Source organism: Bombus bifarius, unplaced genomic scaffold (genome assembly GCF_011952205.1).
Source record: "Bombus bifarius isolate JDL3187 unplaced genomic scaffold, Bbif_JDL3187 scf7180000007974, whole genome shotgun sequence".
In the NCBI taxonomy this organism is placed as follows: Eukaryota; Metazoa; Arthropoda; class Insecta; order Hymenoptera; family Apidae; genus Bombus; species Bombus bifarius.
Window position 1 is genome coordinate 298,786 of NW_022884360.1, and position 15,396 is coordinate 314,181.

At 39.6% G+C, this 15,396-nt stretch overlaps 1 protein-coding gene and 1 long non-coding RNA gene across 7 annotated transcripts in view; one reads left to right on the top strand and one right to left on the bottom strand.

Annotated features, from left to right (window-relative positions):
- Positions 1–679: 679 nt before the first annotated feature.
- Positions 680–3,684, top strand: LOC117216920. Its single transcript, XR_004489446.1, has 3 exons — positions 680–1,419; positions 2,859–3,001; positions 3,183–3,684. It is a non-coding gene; the product is annotated as an uncharacterized LOC117216920 (long non-coding RNA).
- Positions 3,685–5,207: 1,523 nt separating this feature from the next.
- LOC117216919 (alpha-mannosidase 2) overlaps positions 5,208–15,396 on the bottom strand; it is a 151,103-nt gene continuing 140,914 nt past the window's right edge. For all 6 annotated transcript variants that reach the window (XM_033464090.1, XM_033464093.1, XM_033464092.1 and 3 more), the window contains 2 exons: positions 9,250–9,718; positions 5,208–9,087 (listed from right to left, as the gene is read on the bottom strand). In XM_033464090.1, the coding sequence (XP_033319981.1) occupies positions 6,945–9,087; positions 9,250–9,718 (2,612 nt within the window). In that variant the 3' untranslated portion in view covers positions 5,208–6,944. The remainder of the gene's footprint in view (positions 9,088–9,249; positions 9,719–15,396) is intronic.

Below are 15,396 nucleotides of genomic sequence, written 5' to 3' on the forward strand. Positions count from 1 at the left end.
TTCGAACTCGTTTCGCTGACCAAGCTTGTCCTTGCCTAGGAACAGGAAACAAACTTCTGGTAAACAGGTCAAGAAAAATTTATAATCTCTTTAGAACTCATTCCGAGATAAAAACAGTGAAATAATTTTTCCCAGAGCACGTAGGTCAGCAATTAGTTGAAAGCGAATTTTACAGTATCCGACGTCGTAGAACCTTAAATTTAAACGCTTAAAGGTTAAGGGATCGTGTCTTATCTAATAAGAACGTCTACCTTAAAGCCTCGGTTTTACGTTTCATTAAAGAACGTTCCAGCAGCGTGCACCTGTACAGGGTGCTCCATAATCATGGCGCAAACGTTGAGGCGGAAATTCTGCGTGAAACAATAAGTCGATAATATAGAATAGAAATAAATAATTGACAAGAAGTTATTTTACGTACGGAAATAAGTCGAAAATGTAGAATAACACTTTTTCATGGGACGCTCTATTTCCAAGAAAATGAAATTTGAAACTTTGTCAAATATACTTAAATCTGGCCAATTCTGAACTGGAGAGAGCTAAATAATTTACAGGAGCTTGTTCTACGTGTTAAGATAAACCAAAAGTTAGAATAAAAGTTTTTCATAGGGCGTTCAGTTTTCAAGTAGATGAAAACGTGACTTTGGACGAGAAAACATTATTTTACATTTTAAATTTGTTTTCTCACGTAGAACCGCTGCTTTACCAAATGTACCATGGTTACTGGAACACCCTGTACTTCACGCGAGGTAATATCGCTGAAGCGACCCTTAAAAAATGATTTTCGTCATAATCTACCGGCTCTCCGCAGAATAATTTGCCCCAAGACGATATCCTAAGAAAGCCAGCCTGTGGTTTATAATCCACCTTGTATTTCCATACAAATTAACGACGCACTTCTGGGCCTGGACACGAAATTTCTGGCATCTTTCGAGACCAACAGAGAGGGAGAGAGAGGTTGGACGCCTTTTTCACGACACAAAGGAAAAGCCGGCTATTTGTCTGCCTCCCCTGGCTGGTCTCTGTTATTAAAGCCCTTCGTGTCTTTATTTCACTGGGCCATTGTCGAGCTTGGGAAAAAGCTTGTGCCGGAGTTTGCCTCTAGTTTGATAGCCCCAAAACAGAAATGGGAATTTCAGACGACTTGTCTTCCTGGAAATAAGTTTAGCCCACAGTGTCTTTAATTTGATAGAAGATGGACGCTTTGTCGCAACTTTTTATCTGGCCATACAATTTCTAGTATTTTCTAGGGACATTTTTATTTGCTACTGGATAATTATTATAGTGGTATCGCTTTGTGACTCTTCTATGAGTGAAAATAGTTAGATGATAAAATGTTTAACCGTTTCCTTTGACTTCCTCAAATTTAAGTGTTTATGACAAACAGAGCTCAAATAAAATGACGAAATTGTGCTACATTTAGTAAGTATAAAGTTTACGAGTGAGAAATAGATTAGGATGGACTGATGTTGAAGTGTGAAGTTCTAACAGAGTGTGCAAGTACTTTGAAACAGCTTAAAATAACAGTTCAGCGATGTCGTCATTGACCCAGACTGACAGAAGGAAAATGGAGTATTTCATGACGGCCAGGCCATCGAGTGAATCGTTGGTTAGGTTTTAACAATGCTGCTTGTGACCGAGGCAACAACTTATTTTCGTGTAGCTCGTGAAACTTGAATGTAATATCGCTACAAAGAGCTGAGAACTAGGCCAACCACGCAAATGTGCCCAAATGAAGTGCATTCCTGCATTCAGACAGTTTTTTTCCCATACAGTAATCACTCAAAGAACAACACTTCATGGACCACATTTACTTCATCTATTTCACTAGTTGTTTATTACAAATGTTTAATTTTCGTTAAATCAACAAGATTAGAATATTTAAAACATATTTTTCTACATATCTTATTTGAAATTTGGGAAATGTTACAAAACTGAAGGGAAAATATGAAAATTCTAAATACCAAAAAATTAGTTAAACGCACAAAATTAAAATATTTCGAACATATTTTGTCCTTTTCTTTCGAGTCCATTTATCATAAAAATCTAAATTTAAAGATATTAGAGGAACAATACGAAATTCTAAAAATTCCAATTGTTGATTAAACTGACAAAATTATTTAAAAAATATTTTACATATAAATATTTCTTGTACATTTGGCATGAAAAATATAATTATCGAAGGGTTTTAGAGGCATCTTGAGCAGGCAACGAAGAAAATTCGAGGCTGGGAAGAGCTAAGAGACGACCCCTCTCGTTATACAACTTTTAATTACAATCGGTTCGATTTCCTTTTTACTGGAGTTTCCATCTGGAGCTTCGTTAAACACAACCGTGGAGCTGACACTCGTAACGTCCACTTATTTTTCTCTCCGCGGCCTTTTCACGGTACTGAATATCCCCCTGACATTCTTAATTAATGACGGAAATACGTTGTTAGTTCTTCGAGTGGTCGAGCTCCGCGACTGTCGTTTACGTATTAGTTTTCTCCTCCCTTCGAGACTTATCTCAGTCATTGCAAGCCATTCTCACGTTCAAATGAAGTTTAAGCTATCTGCAGCCACTGTTTAAATATATCCGTGAACTTCTCTACATTTCAAGTCTGCCATCTAAATGTGGATTTGAATAGAATAGCAGAAAGAAGATAATTTCTTCCACTCTAATTTCTTCCTATTTATTTATTTCTTCTTTAGTGAATTTGAATGGAGTGAGATGAAGATAATTTCTTCCACTCTAATTTCTTGCTATCTATTTTTTCTTCATTTATCACATCTAACTCAGATTTAGATAGTCAGAATACTGTCTACTACTACTTACTTGTTGAGTAAACAACATGGAACTGAAACCTATTACTCTTTCAGTGTGACAAGAATCTCTTCACTTCAAAGTTGCCTTTCTTTGTTACCAAAACATGGGACACATCAATACATTTTGAAGTTTTTGACAGGTATCTCGAATTATGAAAAAGAAAATCCCCGAAAATTAGATCACTGTTATCATTGAGGTAAGTATCATTCTTTGAGATTTTGTTACAACTGACTTATATTAAATGTTATATTTAACAGCATACTTAGTCTATCTATTTAACAATATGATAAATCTACAATAAATTTATAACAACAGTGAGCCTATTTAGTGTATAAATAAAATATGAAGATAATTATTTTTGTCCAATTTCTTTGTAGATGTTATCTTAAACCGGAGAGTCCCTGTGGCTAAGCTCAGGCCTTCTAAATAGCATTCTGAAGTTCCTGGAATTAAGGTGATCTTCTAAGCTTCTTAGGAGAAGTGCAAATGAATATTCTATTTCATGCTGATGACCCTTTAACCGCGTTCTCAGCGTCTCACGAATCACGGCGGATAAGAAATTGGCATTGTAGCGTTTATCAGCGCATCAGCTGGTATCTCGTACTCTCATTAATGAGAATTATGTCAAGGAATCGTATCGATTAAAGCTTAGCCTAGATACTCGACGACGAGGCGTCGCTTCATTGATTTACTATCATGCGTTGTCTACAAATTTACCACTCAGATGATGTTACTTCAAAGCACATCTTTGTCTTCTCGCTGGGAATGAGCGCCACTGAGATAGTTCAAGAAGTTAAATTGATATAACAAGTTTGTGCTTCATCTGGGCACATAATATTTCATAAACAAAATCCTCTTAAGATATGAGGTTCCTTAGTACGGATTTATTGTTCTTAGATCCTCCTGGGCCTACCTCCTGTCTAGTTTAAATGTAATGTCTTATTACCAACGATCAGATCTACTTGCTATAATAAATTTATGCTTCATTTGTGGGGATGCAATATCTTGTAAATAAAATCTCCCGATTTTGGTTCAACCTTTTGTCTAGTTCAACTTGGAATATTGCTTATGGTCAAAGATCAGTACTACTTGGTATAATAAATCTGAACACAGTATTTCATAAATGAAATCTTTAGACGTGAACTTCTTTGATACATAATCCTGTGATGATTCTTTCGTTTAGATTCTTCTGGTTTTGTGTCTAGTTAAATTTAGATTCTTATTTATTGTTACGTATCCTGATATTGAAAGAATGTTGAAGTCTGCGTTAAACTTGGCAGGAGTCATTAAAGTGTAATATAATGAATATAATAAAATGAAGTGACGAGAGATTATATTTCAAATATAACATAGATGTAGGAGAAGATAGGAAGAATCCATCTCGACGCTCTTAATTAAAATACGTCAGTTACTATCTTTATTCAATAAATATAATATTACATCATAACATAAGGAATATCGTGGTGTGTAATTGTCCTCATCCAGCTGGACAGCTCGCAAGTAGCTATTCTTGCGAGTGGTCCCAGCGATTTGCAAATATATCTCTATATACGTGTACTACACACGTGCATGCCGTGTGCACACGTACACGTATGTATACATATACCATCTTTAATATAGATCTTTCTTCTCTAGAGACAGCACAAACACGTAGTATGTTACAATATCGTTACAAGGACAGTCACGGATCTCCGGCGATCGTTTTTTTTTTTTTTAATCTAATTCTCCGGTGTTCCAACGCGAATCTCTTGGTGGTGACGTGTTCAACAACCATCTTGATATTTTACTTTCTTCAGTTGGCCCACTTGGAGACAGGTTGTCCCTTTGCCAGTAACTAGTGTTTTCTTCTTCGAAGATTGATACTAGTGTCTTCACATACGAGACTTTTCAGATTATAGGATTTTCTACTACTTGTACTTCAAAAATCTTAAAAATAATTGTACTTCAATTTTTCTGGTTACAAAATATTATACACTAATTTGTTTTCTTAGTGTAAAGCATAATTAAATCAATAAAAATAACGTATAGAATTAAAATTAAAAGGAACTAGAGCGTATTTTTTTCATCTCTGTCCCTATAGTTTCTCCATTACCAGGACATGCTATTAATCACATCACCAACGATTTACTTGTTTATACCATAAAATTCACCAAGTACTTGAATTAGAAAACTAGGAGGTCAACAACCTGAGCTTAATTACAGATGCACACAAATGCATCATCTGCGTTGGAGTCCCCTTGCAAAATATTACTAGTAGTGGAATCAAATTTCCAGCAGCAGAATAGTCAGTGAAATTTCTCCTAGCATACATCTTCCCCAAAACTTAAGAATAAAATAATAACTAATTAAACAATGTAATACATATAAATAGAAAAATTTATTTTGAATATTTTTTCCTATACTTTATTTAGATACCCCTAATTTCAAGAAAGAGTCACTGATAAAATTTGTAAAAATGACAAATATTCAACAGATAAAATTAAAAACACCTTAACAATCGTATAACAAATGTTTATATAAGCCACTCTAGGCTCGATGAGTTGTTGAAATAAGCTGGTCACGAGAAATTGAAACCTAACCTCTTCTCTGACCAAGAAGCGTACTTCAATGAACGGTTTGGTTGTAAAAATTCGCGTGGAACCCGTACGACGCTTCCTCCCTTGCTAATTAGTCTAATATTTACACGAGTCTGTCGTACAGCGGACGCCTGATCGAACCTTTTCGTCTCTCCAGCCGGATTCGCTTAGCAAAAGTAAAAAATAGGTACTTTCCAGCCTTCAGGCTCAACTAAATCGTGTCCCCGCTAGAATTGGAAGAGCGTTGGAAGTCACCAGTGGTCTCTGGCGATTGATTTCATTTTCTTTCATCACTCTGTCTGGAGAAGGAAGAGAGAGTCTTATCGTTTAACGTTTTGCATATGAAAATAGGTGTATACCATTTACATTATATATCTCACGCTATCACAATATACGGTCTAAGGTTAAGTCCAGTTTTGATATGTACAATATAATATATTATTTATAGTATTTCACATGGTGAGTCCATTTAGCTAAAACATTTGACGTGTATTCTACAAATCATCTGTTTTTATGGGGCAAACTTTATTGTCCTAAGCGAAGTAACTTACTAGTTCTTAGAGGAACTTAGACTATTTAGAAGATTTATGAGAATTTATATTGGTTTATTTGTAAACTTTTCCTTACTTGCTATATTTTAAAAAAATTAAAAAGGAGCTTTCCAACAACCATTATATTGTTAAAGAATCAGAATTAACACTTTCCACAAAATTGTTTTAATTCACCATTTTGTCATCTGGGTCTTTTTAATCAATTATGAAATTTGATCAATTAAGAAATTGAAGGTATAAGAATCTTTTTTGATTAATTTCCATTAAAAAACTATCTATTCTCAAGAATAATCTCAATCATAAAGTCATTCAAACGCATAAGCTAAGTGGAGCACCCTGTTCATCATAATCCACACTATTCCCATGCGCCTCGCGCGAGCTGAATCTCTACCTTTGTACAGATTACTAGTCTGTAATGCACTTTGAACGTTTGATTGTGTCGTCAGTTTGTTTTGGCATGCTTCTGAAGCCAGGCCTCGCCCGGTAGTCCCTTTAAAGTATCTGGGAGTAAAAATTGACTGGTGTAGAAACATTTGAATGGTTTTAGCGACGGAGACCGGGCTTCAGAAATGATTTCTGACTCCTACATGTTCCTACAGTCGTGTAAGATGATTTGAGGAGCATAGGAAACCTTGTGAATCTAACGTGAAGTCAGAGGACACAGCGAGCATGTATAATTTCTCTTCTTATGAGGACTCTCTCTTCCTGTCCCTGCCTGCCTAATTAGAAACTCAACTAAAAGGTAGAGAATGGAGCACAGTGTGATGGCCTGGTGTGTGTATGTACACTGATGCTGACACAGTCAACATCACCGTGGCGTCTAAGTATGTACACTGAATTGACCATGGAATACAAGGTAACAAATGGGGCAAGAAGAACACGGTCCCAGCGCCATCTGTAGGGCAATTTCCCTCTCTGATTCCAGTGGATTGCACGAAGACCCGAAGAGGTAGCATCTGCCAGGGCAGTGTCCTGTTGAGAAGGCAGGCAAACGCTTCTGCTGGGCTTACGATCATTGGACGAAATTTACGTTGAATGTTTCCACCTCCATGGGCTGTAGGCTCACCCCCTGGAGGCCGTCCTTTAGCCTCTGCTTCGTCTTGGTGCCGGTTAGCGAAGTCTTGGTTACATTAAGATTCGCTAGTTTGAAGAACGAGGTCCCTTGACCAATTTTCTCAGTCAGTGGACAGTGTTTCATGGCCACGTCCACTCCCACAGAGCAACTGTAACCTTGTCTATGGAGCACCATCAGGGCACTATTCACAGGGAAGTGTGGCAGCTTTTGATCGTGATTGGTCCTCAAATTTAACAGATGCAAATCACAGGGGAAACTTTGACTTAGTAGCCTAACCTCTGGTGCCATTGCTATGTCACCTTCTGTACCATCTACTACGAAAATGTTTACAGGATAGTTGAGAGCATTGCTTAGATGATTGGCAAAGAGGGAAGGCTTGGAGTACTTGTCCTTTTCCCCGGTGATGTCTTCTAGCAGTAGCCAGTGCTTGATGACAGTTCTACGATTGTCCAGAAGACCTTCACCCATTCCTCTGGAGTCATCGTATAGCGTTCTCCTGTCTAACATCACTTCTAGCCAGCCTGGCTGATAACTGGCTGCTCCTTGGCAGTGATTCACCAATAGAGTAAGTCTGTGATTGGTATCTTCTATGTAGGCCATAGTGGTGATGGGAAAGTAGTTACCTTCGATGCCAATTCTCTCTATCTTCGTCCTTTTGATCATCTGGTGACCGTTTAGGTCTGTATAAAACTCTGGAGGGTCACCATTCAGGATATCAGTTTGTAGACGCATGAACATTTCTGTTTCACGATTCTTTGGCGGAGTTTCGAAGTCCACAATATTTCTCAGATAGATAGCCTCGCCCAGTCCGTCGTCTCTGTGGTAAATGGCCACGTGGTGGCTCAACAACTTTCCATACTCGACTGTCAGCCTCGAACTCAGGCTTCCACTAACAATGTAGATCTTTTGATGAGGGGTGTACGCTTCAAGAACGTCCTTATCGATGTCTCGAAGATTAGGATCAGGCATGAACAAATAGGCCCCACTGTGGAACTGTGCAGACGGATAGGCAGCGAACTGAATGGCGCATTGCATGATCTTACCAGTCGCCTTTTTGGTCACCCTCTTCAGGAACCCGGTCTGACCATCGAACAGCAGTTTCATCCTTTGGTTTTCCAACTGAACGTCGCCTACTTGCATGGGTTTGATAGGAAATACGTTGTCTTTGCCACATCTGCTGCAATACACCGTGGAAATAGCCTCCATGGGCACCTTATCAACTTGCTGAAGATGATACGTGGCTATGGACAAAGGTTTCAGTTCAACCACAAATAACAAAACATAAACATCATGAGTAATGCTCGTGGCGTTCATCACAGGAGCTATCTGATACGGAATAGGGTTCTTCTGTGTATCCAGAACTCTAATTTTGTAGGAAGTGACTTTGAGACTGATCACCTCCTGTCTGGGCTGAGCCAGAGGGTTGAATAGAACTATCTTCTTAGTTTCCTGACCATTGATACCAATGGGTATCTTTTTTGGTAGCTTTTCGTAGCTGTCTCTATCCGACTCAGCCAGAACATACACAGAATTAGGCTTGCTGGCGCTTCCAGCCAGGGATTGAATGGCGAAACTCTGGAGACTGGTCGTGTCTGAAATAGATTCGAACAGTTTCAGAGCATAGTCCTTCATGACGAAAGACTTGGAGGTGCCAGTGATGGCATCGTGATGTTGGAAGAGACCTAAATTTCTCCTGGCCTTCACCAGTTTCTCGAAGTAAGTCTCATACAACATGAAGTCTTTGCCAGATTGTTTGGCCACGTTTAGAGCTATGGTGTAGAGGATCTCAGCTGATCGGAGATTAGCTTCCAACTCACGGTCCAAAATTTTCATATACGGCCTCGTAGTGAAGTAGCCGCTCCAATAAGCTGGTCTGCCCTCGCTGAAGATGTCGGAGTACACGAAGAAGTCGCCCTTCAATGTTGGGAACTCCTCGATTCGTTTTCTGATTTCACGGAAGTAGTCTTTGGGTGTACCGAACACTATTTCTGCATTGTACTCTTCTTTTCTACTGTTAATGTAGTCCATTAGGATTTTATAGTTGGTGTACTGTTGGTCCCACTCGATAGCATGGTCGTATCTGAAATAGAGTAGAATATGGAGCTAGTAAATACTTTATGCAGTATAGTGTTTCACATTTTCAAGAAAATCGGATTGCAATACGAGTAAACAGCTTCAAAAGTGATAATTATCTATTTAATTCTCTAATTATTTCTATCACAAAATTCGAATTAACTCTCACCTAAAATCATCCCCAAGCGGCATCAACACCACGTTATGCGTAAACAGTGAGCCGGTCCTAGAATACTGTTCCAGAAGTAGCTCAGCCATCTGTTTCACATTGTTGGGCGTAATCTCCACCGCCCTGACCGAATACTCGGTATACTCTCCACGAATTTTCCTAAAGTCGAAGTTCAGACACACATGAGGATGTGGACCACAGGAATGCTTGATGTTGTAGATATCGAACGGTTGATTATGAGTCAACATATCAGCCTTGCCGGTTTGATCCCAGGGCTGTATCCAGACGAAGTCACCGTACTGTTCCTTGGCGAACCACTGCTTCCACGCATAGTGTATTCTCTGGATGACTGTACCAGAAGCTCCAGAGGCTTTCAGGAAGTATGGTATAGTACCACCATGACCAAAAGGGTCCACGGACCAACCAGACTCTGGGATCACATCCAGGTTCGTCTTCAGCCACTGGTGACCTGGAATAAAAAAGACAAGAATCGGGTCAATTAAAAAACACCAGTCCGCAGGCTGTGAATAGGGAATGAAGAGCTTCAGTTTGCACAATAGTTAGCAACGCCGCGGAATAATCGGCTTTTCTGGTATGCCGAGTACTGGCAAGCCATCCGGCCGTTTAATGTCCTGGGAACGGTTAGGTGAATCTTTTGAGGCTTCTGCAGGTCTCATTAAGACAGACACAGGTCTTGTACAAATCAAAAGGATCGATGCGAACAGCGTCGTTAAATTCGAAGAACGTCTTTTGAGTGCCGCTCGTTCGTACCGCCGATCACGAGACACTTATCGCCGTGTAAATATCTCCGGGGCTCGTTTAAAAGCTCATGCTCCACGGGAGAACAGGAGCTTCTTCTTGAGCGCTTTCAGGCGAAACAAGTAGAATCCGCGCGGTGTGATTCGATGCAAGTTCCTTATAAAAGTGGAAATCTAAGATATATCTGTGTGTGTTTATGTTTATCGATTATTTTCGAAACGGTTGGGTCCAGAAATTAATCTGTATCCTATCCACTAACGCATTTTCAGGATTTCCCAATCGATCAAATAAATCATCCATCAGAAGGATGGTCGATTTAGGAAACAGTGTGACTATTTGGAAAAAAGAAGAACGAAATAGGAAAAGATGGTAACAGGTTTGGTTGGCCATTGTACCAGAGGTATTCAATAATTTAGACCCGATTTCTCACGGCGGAGACCCGTTTCGATACGTGGTCGTAGTGGACGGTGTAATCGCAGCCTATTTATCAGTTCTCACCCTCCTAACATTCCTCGCTGGCCAAACAACCCCTTTTGACCCTGTGCAACAGGGGGGAGTTAATCCACATCCGTTGCCACAGGATAGAGACTGCGTTTCGGTTTCTCGATCGACAATTTATGGTGTCATATGGTTCGCAGCGCCTCTAGCGTCGATTACAGTAACTATCCTTAGGTCTACGACTGCTTATCTACGTTTATTAACTCCATAAACTGCGTTTATGGCCGAGCCTCATTCTCGCTGATCGCCTGATAAAAATTAATTAGAAATTGTTTTATGAACGGAGTAAAGTTTCGCGATTAATTTTATAGGCCAGAAATTGTATTATATTTCATGGAGAAACGCGAGTCGATCGAGGGAAGAGACGATTTAGAAAAATGTGTACATTGAAGGTGGAGAGAAGGAACACGGTACAGTATTCGATGTGCAATCGTAGCAAGGTATTTCTTTATTTTATTCCTTTGGTCTTTGTATTTTCGAAGGGAAAACGAATTCACACGGGCTCCTAGTTTCCCTCGATAAACGATCGTTGATCGAATCCAATGAAATGCTCGCGTACAATGGAATAGAATTCTCTGCGATCTGCGCGACTTCTGACGTGGAAAATGAACTACTGGGCAGAGCCGAGCTTTTGGACTGTCCCGATAAACTGTTCTTTTCTTTTTCTTTTTTTATCATGAAACGATTCTTTGATTTTTTTCAAGTTTATGCATGAAAATTAGAGAATTCGTTTCACATAAAAAGAAACCAGAAATGCGAAGTTTAATCAATTAAATTCGAAATACCGTTCCAAGAACAGTACGTAATTGAGTTAATACGGTTTTAGGAGAAAGAGGCAAACGGAGACAGGTCCAATTATCAGGCTAATGCAATCGTCTGAAGCGTCCCCGAAATTCCTGCGAAACCGAATTCGTATTCAGGATTCTGCTATGCGCATGGACGAGCATCAGAACAGCCCAGCAACAACAACAACAACCAACAGATGCACTTGCTGTGCATGCAACGATGTGCAGCTAAGCGTGCGTGTTAACGCACGCTGTCGTGTGGATGCAGCCTGTTCTCTATGGGCTCTTCCTGGCCTACGTACAACGCTCTTGCGGATTTAGGTTAGCTCATTAACGACCAACATTGCGCTCCAGCAATATCTCATCTGCGATCTTCCTTTTCAGTCAATTTACATTTTCCAGTTCTGCTTTTTGACACCGCGATTGCGAAACGACTTGACAATGGATTGGAAAACGAAGGGGCTCGTTGAGTTGAAATTCTCCAACCGTTCGCTCAATATTTTTCCCACGCCGATTCTACCAATTGTACGTAACTCAAAGAGGTTACACGGATCTTACGAGGAGATAGAAATATCAGACATGGAAATGGCAACATCGTGGAGTAATTTTTTAAATGTTTCAAAGATCAGCCACTAAGATGATAATAGCCACGTAGACCCGCATGACAAAATGCTGAATTGAAACAATTTTGTGGCAAGTGTTAATTCTGATTCTTTAACGTTACAATGGCTGTTGGAAAGCTTCTTTTTAATAGCCACGTGGAAAGATGATATGCCTGGCCATTAATTTGTACAAAGGTAAAAAGATCATAAACAAAATTAGCATCGTTACACGCACGCGTACTAATTTTCTAATAAGAGAAATACATTGCAGGAATTTCACCAACCATACGACGACCGCGTAACTTGGATTTCTCATAAAAACGTGGTAACAATACTTCCTGGCGTTTTAGCAAAGAAAAAGATTGAAACACCGGATTAACAGGAATAGAGAGAAATGGTAATCGAAAATGGTGGCCGCGGGGCTCGCTCTGCGCTATTCCCCCGGAAACAATAGGCAACCCACGAGCGTCACGTGTGCAAATCCAAGTGCATTTCGTTGGGCGTGGAACAATTGGAAGACCGCTAATGAAAACGACCGCCGACCGGATCAGATTTAATTTTATTAATAACCAATAGCATCTACCAGGCTACCAATGAACGAAGAGCTACGATTCCTCGAGTGATCTTACGCGTTCGATTTACGGCACATAAATTCGTTGAGGCATGCCTTATCGTGTACCCCTTAGGGACTTCCGACTGGCTGACCCAAATGTTCCATCCGGATTGACCCAGTTTCTCCTCCGAACGTCCTCGAGGTATCTGTCTCGTTTATCTGCACGGAAGGCAACCTTCCGTTTGGCCGTTTTAGTTTTATCGTTGGAACGGCGAACATTCCACGAAAATGCGAATTGGGCAAATTTAACTTATTAACCAGGGAACACCAGTTAACCGTTTCTAACCACTTGGACATAATTTTTTATTCGAATCCGCAATATTTTAGTCCATCGATTTAGTTCTGCTAACCTGTGCAGATAAATTCCACGGCATTTATACTCGTTGCGGTGGAAATCGACATTTTCGAGATTTTGCGACAGAAGACGGGCAACGTTATATACAATTAGTAAAAGTTTTCGTTCGTGGTTATTCGTTAACCGTAACAGATTGAACGAATCCCCCGCTCTCATCAGACAACACAGCTTGTTTGTTTCAATTATTGGAAGCTATGGATTGAAAACAAGATATAAACAAAAAAAAAAAATGATAAAAAACACAGGTCGCAATTCTAGCACTGTGTATTATATTTTATGAACGAACGACATTCCAACAGCTTTCATAAACATTAATACTGCGAAGAGAAGCAGTTAGTGTTTATATTTCATCTTGCTCGTGGTTTTCTCTACTTTGATGAAGGAACTTGATACGCCACTAGAAACGAATTTACGTTGAGAAGAATTTCAACCATCTTCCACCAAAATATTTTCACCAGAAGCATAAAATGTAGTCAAATTTTCGATAAATTAACAAGATTTATAACCAATCTTTTTCGTTTACATTCCACTCTACTCGAAAGTCTAGTATTCTATTTTATATTTCTTGTCGTCGATTGTTTATTATTCAACGCAAGAATACGTCGTTGTGAATGTATTAAAATTTCAATGAGAAATTACCAATTGGTCGTTGCAAGCATTCTAACGATTTCTCAATTAAATAAGTGAAATAAAACAAAACGAGAAAAGCAAATAAATTCGACGGAGTCGTAGCCGGTTTCGTAGGGGGTGGGCAGACGAGCTAAATGAATAATCGTGGCAGTGGTTAAGCGTTCCTGGCTCGAAACTAATTCGAGTTTCCTAATGCCCGATATCGCGAGGACGCCAGCAATTCCTGGGGCTAGGGCCGGTATTTTCGATTCAGACGCGCGCTACTCGAAATCGTTCGAGCGTGCTTAAACATTAACGTCCACTGGCGGATTGTTACCGGTCCGTTAGTCCGTACGATCCGCATTCACAGAGTCATCGGTGGCCGCCGGTCGTAGCGTCGAAATTGCGTCAATTATTCGAGGAAGCCGGCTTGGCCCGCAAATTGCGCGTTCCTCGCTGCTTCCACAGAGTTTTCAGTTTATTGCAGACGTTTCGAAGGAACGTCCCCGACCACAAATCCACGGAGATCGTAACAGGATTCGAAGAACGACGAGTTTCCCATTCAGCCATTAAAGCATGCAAATAAGAGGAGTCAGAAGATTGATGAAATTAATTAATGCGTTTCTTCAAGAAATTCGTTTTACCTGTGGATGGCATGTATCTCGTTGCAATTTCTTATATGTTAATTTGCTTACGTTTAACTTCGCGATTGCACGTGATATTTCAAACCAAATGTAATATCCAGACCACTGTGGTAGAGCTGCGTCTATCTCAACCGCGTTTATTGGAACGAAAATTTAGTTCACGCTTGATTAACCGAGCCCCTGCCGATTGAATTTCTTGAGAATTTTGGATCTTAATAGCCGAAATAATGGTATAGGAACACTAAATCTACACTTAAAATTTATATTACAATAATTCTATATTTATTGGATAAGCGATTTCAGAGATATTCATCGATACACATTTGCACGCGTCTCAGCACTTTCTTCTATATCCGACTGTTAACCGACTGAACAGTTTACCTTCGTTTGTCTCTTCGAGACGCCGCGCACACACATACTTGCGTACACACATACTTGCGTACACTGATATTTACATACAAGTATTACTACTACGCATCTGACCTAGTCTAACACATAAACATATACATATCTCGGTAGAATTCAATGAACGTGAGCTTCTATTATGTGAAAATATTATTATTAGATAGCGAAGAAAATTGATGAGCTCCTATTATAGGAACTGCAATTTTACAAACTGTCCCGCTACGACCACTTACTTAACTTCATAGTTAGGTATAGTAATTCAATCGTAATCTAATACTTATGTAGACTAATATAAATTTATATTCATGTTAAATCATCTTAAATGAAATTTCATATGCGGAAGCGAAGCTATTTAGTACAATAAGTATGAAGGAAGCGAGGCAAAAACTGAGACCCTGGCAGACTTGCTGAGGAGCCATTGGAAGGGAAAGTGTGTACAAGGAGGTTTGAAGAGCAGGGGAACTCGGATGAAAGGGTGTGCCATGGCCTAATGCGAGCGAACAAACCATTAAACTACACTCAGCCGGTACTCCACTGATTATAACCCATTAGACATGACATGTGTGCATTAAACGAGTTATCGCGCGCGTAGACTGTTCCCTGCTACACGATCGGAACCATCCTGTTGGCTGACGTGGATGAACCTAACAATTCCAATGGGAGAGACGTTCTATTCAGTGATTTAAATCGGGACAGACTATACTATCATGGAATAATAAATCTCTGCTCTTTTTTCACGATGTTTGAGGATGTTTGAGGATGTTTGAAGATGTTTGAACACGTAATTCGATCATCAATGGATCTACGATAAGTTTTTATTTTCTACGATTGTTACAGCTATGTCATAGGTAAACTGTTACAGCTATAGCAGAACGTT